Here is a 7,182-nt window from a genome sequence, read left to right as displayed (position 1 = left end):
ATTATTATTATTATTATTATTTATTCAAGGTACTGCATGGAACTGAACACCTGATGAAGGCTGGAGAGTAAATCAGCTGAAACGTTGTGATAGCAACAAACAAGATGAGGACACATATCTAATGTAAATAATATACAGAATTCTTCATCTCTAAGAATAAAAAAAGAAAGAATTATTGTTGTTATCTTCAGCTAGACTTTGTTGTCTTTCTTTCTTGGTTAGCACACTCCTAGCTTGAGTATGTGTGTATGAGTGCCTCCTGTGCGTGTGTGAGTACCCAAAATATGTGTATGTGTCTATGTATCTTATTCACACACACACAGCTGTGTGTATGCGTGTGTATGTGTTGTGTGAGTATATCTCTTCTTTGTCAATGGTTATATATGCTATTGATTGCCACAGAATGAAAAGAGAAAGAAAGACAAAATGAAATAAAAAAAAGAAAACAAGCAGAACAGAACCTAAAATAATATGCACTATAAAATAAATTATAATAAAAAAATAATAATAATAATAATAATAGCAGGATGAGAGTGTGTGTGTGTGTGTGTGGCATGCGTGTTCTAATTTCTGGCGTCTCTGGTATTTGGTGGGAGTGGATCTTCTACCGAGGTGTGCTGAAAAATAACAAAAAAGGAAGATAAAGAGACTATATACATAATAACATATTATACATACATATTTAAATACATCTAAGTATAGGAGTGGGTATGTGTGTCCACACACGTGTGTGAGAACATGTACGTGTATTTCAGTGTGTGTGTGTGTGTGTGTGTACAAACAGGTGGCCAACTGGTTAGGGTGCTGGGCTCATGATAATAAGGGTGTGGGTCTGATTCCTGGACTAAGCAGGCATTTCATTTCATTTTTGCTGGTTTACTCAGCCGAAAATGAATACCAGCCAACATTGTAGATAGGAGAAGTGCCCTGACAGAATGGGGGGGGGGGGGGGTTGAGAGGATGCCTATGTCTGCTTTCATTTCATGTTGCTCTAGTCTACTACATGTGAATGTGAATAGCTCAGTGGTTAGAGCACTAGGCTTAAAATCATTAGATTGTGAGTTCAGTTCCTGGACTGGGCCATGTGTTGTGTTCCTGAGCAAGACACTTCATTTTCAAGTTGCTCCAGTTCACCTTTGAAGGGGAACTTTCAAGTGCAATCCCATGGTCATTCATGACCGAAGGGGGTCTTTACCCTTTACTCTTATATATATTTGTGTGTGTGTGCTCCCATAATCACTTGAAATTTGTTGGTTTGTTTATGTCCGTGACTTAACAGTTCAGCAAAAAGACAATGATTGGAATCAGCACTAGGTTTAAAAAATAAGTACTGAATTTGACTATTTCGATTAAAACCCTTCAAAGTGTTACACCAGTATGGCCACAGTTTAATGACTAAAACAAGACAGATATGTGTGTGTGTGTGTGTGTGTGTGTTACATATGTGACTATGTAAATCTATGCACATCAGTTTATGTACATACACATTCATGTATGTATGTGAATGACCATAGATGTGTATGTGCCAACATTTGTATTTAGATGTGTGTGTGTGTAATCCTGTATTACAAGTTCTCCAATTACATGTGTTTAGTTAAATACATGACTGGAGGGTTTGTTAACTAGTTTGTTCATACATTTTATTGCTTGTCCAGTTAGTTTGTCTTTCATCCTTCTGTTATCCATCTACAACTCACCCATCTATCTACCTATCAGTCTTCCAACCTAGTTCCCAACTATTTACCCACATACATACATACCTACCTACCAACCAACCAACTAGCTAACATATCGACATGTTTAATTTATCTACCTGTCTCTATATTAATCTTTGCTATCTACAGATCTATCAAGATAACTATAAACCTATCTGTCTATCTGCCAATCTATTGGTTTACCTAACTATCTATCAAGCTACCTATATATCTATCTGTTTATCTACATATCTACCTAGCCATCAATTTACCTATATATGTATGTATGATGTATGTATGTATGGATGTATGTATGTATGTATGGTGTATGTATGTATGATGTATGTATGTATGATGTATGTATGTACATACGTATGTACATATGTATGTATGTATGTATGTATATATGTGTCTGTCTGTCTGTGTCTGTCTGTATGTCTATGTATGTCTGTATCAATGTGTGTATGTCTGTATGTATCTATGTATATGTAGGTAGGAATGTATGGTATCTATGTATATGTAGGTAGGCATGTATGTATCTATCTATCTATCTTTCATATGTCACCTTTCGAGTAGTGACAAGATGTCGAGTAGTGACAAAATGTTTGTATAAATCACGAATTAATAGCTAACACGTCCACTTCGCAAAGTGTTTAAATTGTATATATACAATATGTACATTATTTGTAAACAATACAACTGACAGTGATGAAACCTACAAACTGGAATTAATCTATACACCTCTTATTGATTCCCCACCACATGCTGATTCAAATTAGGTTTACAAAAAATATTTACCTGCATATTATATTTACAAAATATTTACAAATATTTACCTGCATACTGGACATTAACTGCAAGGACCAGTGAAAATCATGAGATAAGTGTCACCTCTCATAGCCTAACTTTTAAAAATAAAAAAAACCTTAAGGAGAAGTTTGTTTGTTTTAATTAGGCAGAAGGGTAACACTAGTCCAATGGTTCCCAGCTGAGATCCACACAGCCCTTGGGGGTCCATATAAAATTTTGTTCAAATTTATGTGCAATAAATTGGTTATACTTCTTCAATGCACAAAATATTTTAATACTTCCCCACTTATGCATCTACCAACTCATCGCTGCCTTAAACACTATACTAATAGTAAAATTAGTACGTGTGAAGGTGGTGAGCTGGCAGAAATGTTAACACACCAAGAAAAATGCTTAATGGCATTTCGTCTGTCTTTATGTTCTGAGTTCAAATTCCACCAAGGTCAATGTAACCTTTCATGGTTGATAAAATAAGTATCAGTTGAGCACTGGGGGTCGATGTAATTGACTTAGCCCTCTCCCAAATTTGGTGGCATTGTGCCAAAAGTTGAAACCAACATGTGTAAATAAGGACTGTATATATCGCAACATTTAATACAAAAATGTGTGTTTGTATGTATATGTGTATAAGTAAACATATGTGTGTATGTATGCGTATATATATATTCTCTTTTACTCTTTTACTTGTTTCAGTCATTTGACTGCGGCCATGCTGGAGCACCGCCTTTGGTCAAGCAAATCGACCCCCAGGACTTATTCTTTGTAAGCCTAGTACTTATTCTATCGGTCTCTTTTGCTGAACCGCTAAGTTACAGGGACGTTAATACACCACCATCGGTTGTCAAGCGATGTTGGGGGAACAAACACAAACACATATGTATACATATACATATATACGACGGGCTTCTTTCAGTTTCCGTCTACCAAATCCACTCACAAGGCTTTGGTCGGCCCGAGGCTATAGTAGAAGACACTTGGTGCCACGCAGTGGGACTGAACTCGGAACCATATGGTTGGTAAGCAAGCTACTTACCACACAGCCCCTCCTGTGCCTATATTCTGTATAACATGTATAACTGTAGGTGCAAGAGCATGGAGAAGATTGTGTGTGTATTTACCTTGCAGCAGATGATGAAGAATCTGAACTTGTCCTTCGTTTCCTGTGTAAACCCTGCAACAATAAAGCGACAACATGAACAAATCACCTTATTCTAAAACTCAATTTGCATATTTCTTCAGTCCACTACATCACACACAAGGGCTTTTTTTCTCAATTTGATAATATTGCAAATTCACATAAACAGAAGCTGAATATCAGCCCAGCCACCACTAACCAACAAAACTACAAATACTAACTTTGTTTGTTTGGCCTGCAATACTTGAGCTATATTATATGTACTACAACCTGATGTAATATCAAATATAGATACACACAGCAGTAGTGTACCAACAACAATGAAAATTAAATCAACAAAGTAGTCTTTAATAATAGCAGTCAAGTTACCCTCAAATTACACCCAACTATCTAAGATAGGTCACACGGGATAATGTAGTGAGGGGTAAATCTAGACTTTAATTTGTGATGAACCCTAAGCCTCAAAACACAAGAGCTTAACATGGTTTGCATGGTGTATATAAGCAACCGAGATTACAAGACTGCCCCACTGAATGGGACACCAGACCTGAAAGAAAAACAAAGTCAGGATGATCAAGGCTTGACTAATGCCTTTGGACATAGGTCTGTTCAACAACCTAGACATACCTATAACTGGATAATGTCAGTAAGGAATTCCACAATGGTGAAAATTGTGCAAAGTCTGGAATAAATTTCTATCCAATAAGAAAATATAAAAAAAAAAATTTTAATATGTGTTACAATACTTACAGGAGACACAGGCTGTTTTGAGAAATTCAAATGAGCATAAAGTATAACACCAATGTCTTTGTAGCCAGCCTCCATGGCAACAGCCAAAGCATTCTGTCCATCCTAGAATGCAGAAAAAAGAATCGTCATCATGGGTTGAATGGTTTAACAGGAGCTGGCCAGCTCAAGAGCTGTCTCGGCTCCTTGGTTTCTACAGCTGGATGTCCTTCCTAATGTCAACAACTTTACATAGTTTACTGGGTGCATAAAAATGCAGCAGGATGCTTTTATGTGGCACCAGTACAGGCACATTTTATATGGCATCCATCAGATAACAGGTAAAACTAGACTATTATTATAAACAGAACACACAGATGAAGCAACAGTAATAAAGAGAAAAAGTACATCGAACATATAACAATAATATACAAAGAGGAGAAGATGAACCTAAGTGGTTAAGCTTTCACTCATAAATCTCTTCTTGATCTAAGGTTAAACTGTCTGGAGTCATTTTGTGTGCAAATATGAACCTAAGTGGTTAAGCTTTCACTCATAAATCTCCTCTTGATCTAAGGTTAAACTGTCTGGAGTCATTTTGTGTTCAAATATGAACCTAAGTGGTTAAGCTTTCACTCATAAATCTCTTCTTGATCTAAGGTTAAACTGTCTGGAGTCATTTTGTGTGCAAAGATGAACCTAAGTGGTTAAGCTTTCACTCATAAATCTCTTCTTGATCTAAGGTTAAACTGTCTGGAGTCATTTTGTGTACAAAGATGAACCTAAGTGGTTAAGCTTTTCACTCATAAATCTCTTCTTGATCTAAGGTTAAACTGTCTGGAGTCATTTTGTGTGCCAAGATGCAAATCTCCCAGACTCAACGGATGTAAGAAAAAAATATGTTAAAAAGATGCCGTTGAGTAATCAATAAATGTGTTTGTGGTAAAACTTTACCATCTTTAGTAACATGAAAAAATATTTTAAAATTTATGAATAAAATTTTAAATGATTTTGCACAAAGTGCTCCTCTTATAAACATCTAAGTAAAGGATGATAGTTTTTTTTTTTACTATAATCCTTCTCGATAGCCTCACTTGCCTGAATAACACATTCTCAATAATCAACTACTTCATTCTATTCCTAAGAACTTTTTATTACTTTCTTTGTGACTAGTGTATCATATGTTGTTTTTTTTATGCAACTTTTTTTAATATTTTTATTTTATATGCAGTTAGTGAAATGAAAGGAAAAGAAGAATGAAAATTATTTCTGTATGGAAGGAGGTAGATAGTAACTTCCAGTTGATGGTTGCAATTATGGAAGAATATAGATTGACTGACAATGCCAAAAAACAACTCAAAAGACATTGCACAATCAACTAAAAATAGCAACCAAATCACCTTCATATCATATCCTACCTTTTTAAGAAAAGAAAGACATACTGGACAATGTAATTCCAGATATGCCACAACTGAAAATAAAGTAGATGGGGATGGTCACAGATGGAATATATTTGATTGCAGATATACTTGAATCAGAGTTAACCAGTGAGACTAAACAAAAAAAAACAAATACATCACCACCACCAACAACAACAATAAAAATATAAATATCATCACCGCCAACAACTACTACTACTACTACTACTACTTACATTATCAGTTAGTGTGGCATCACATTGCAGATCAGTAATCAGCGTCTTCACAATCTCAATATGTCCGTGCTCGCAGGCACACATCAAAGCCGTGGAGCCGTCTTCATCTTGGCAGTTAATGTCAGCACCACATTCCAGAAGCAACTTGACCATATCACCTCGGCCGTGGCTCACAGACAGCATGAGGGCAGTTTGTTTGGCCTACAAATATAACAGACATACACATAAATACAAAAATATAGACACAAATACATACATAAACGTACATTCATTAATCAATCTGTTTGACACCAACCACCAGAGTTCTAGGATACAGATTCCCTATTTCAAAGTGATTTGCATTATAAAACCGTCCATCAAAATTCCTTGTTAATTTATATTCCAAACACCAGCCTAACAACAAGGTTATTTTAATAAATTCATTATTTTCAAATCAATTGAATCAAAAGCAATTGTGTTTCAACAGAAATATAGTAATAGAACAGTCAAACCAACCCACTGGTGAAGTTGTGCGTTGGACATGTCCATGACAATTGTCCATTACCTCCACCCCATTTTTTTTTAGATTTTTTTTTGGGGGGGGGGGCAATAAATATACTACTAGTTCCATTCTGGGATTGATTCTTAGATCTTCCTCTCTCCCTTTATTTCTGCCTGTTTGCCTCTTTCTCTTTATGAAAGAAACAGCTGTGATTAAACATGGACAGGAATGAACTCCACTACAACTATAAATGCCCAGGACACTTCAAATATCACAACACCATCCCTACAATTCCATCAGGAGTTGGAGTTGGGTGGGGGCAAGACAAAGCATACATTATGCTTCTGTGAAAGAGATGAGAAACAACATACCACTGGAAAGGAAACTAAGTCTATTGCTACATATAAGTTACTTCCTCCAGAATATGTGGTTTATAAGTAACCAAGGTTTACTAACACAACGTTTACTGACAAGTAAATTTTATTAGACACTCACATGATACTAACTTACGTTAAGGATGACTATGATGTGAACAAAAATGATGAAAATGGGGATAATACTCAGTAATCAGGATGATGACAATGATGATGATGATAATGTTGGTAATGATGGAGACAATAATGCTGATGATGACACTGAAGATGATGAAGATGGTAATATTGATGATGGAGATAATAATGAG

At 35.8% G+C, this 7,182-nt stretch overlaps 1 protein-coding gene across 4 annotated transcripts in view; it reads right to left on the bottom strand.

The window, feature by feature from the left end:
* Positions 1-432: 432 nt before the first annotated feature.
* Positions 433-7,182, bottom strand: part of LOC106873381 (uncharacterized) — a 158,460-nt gene continuing 151,710 nt past the window's right edge. For all 4 annotated transcript variants that reach the window (XM_089354874.1, XM_014920722.3, XM_014920723.3 and 1 more), the window contains 4 exons: positions 6,020-6,220; positions 4,390-4,491; positions 3,623-3,675; positions 433-617 (listed from right to left, as the gene is read on the bottom strand). In XM_089354874.1, coding sequence (XP_089211000.1) covers positions 605-617; positions 3,623-3,675; positions 4,390-4,491; positions 6,020-6,220 — 369 coding nt within the window. In that variant the 3' untranslated portion in view covers positions 433-604. The remainder of the gene's footprint in view (positions 618-3,622; positions 3,676-4,389; positions 4,492-6,019; positions 6,221-7,182) is intronic.

Source organism: Octopus bimaculoides, chromosome 7, assembly GCF_046866305.1.
Source record: "Octopus bimaculoides isolate indiv1 chromosome 7, ASM4686630v1, whole genome shotgun sequence".
NCBI lineage: Eukaryota > Metazoa > Mollusca > Cephalopoda > Octopoda > Octopodidae > Octopus > Octopus bimaculoides.
The sequence above is the reverse complement of the archived record's forward strand: the minus strand, read 5'-3'. Positions and strand labels throughout refer to the sequence as shown.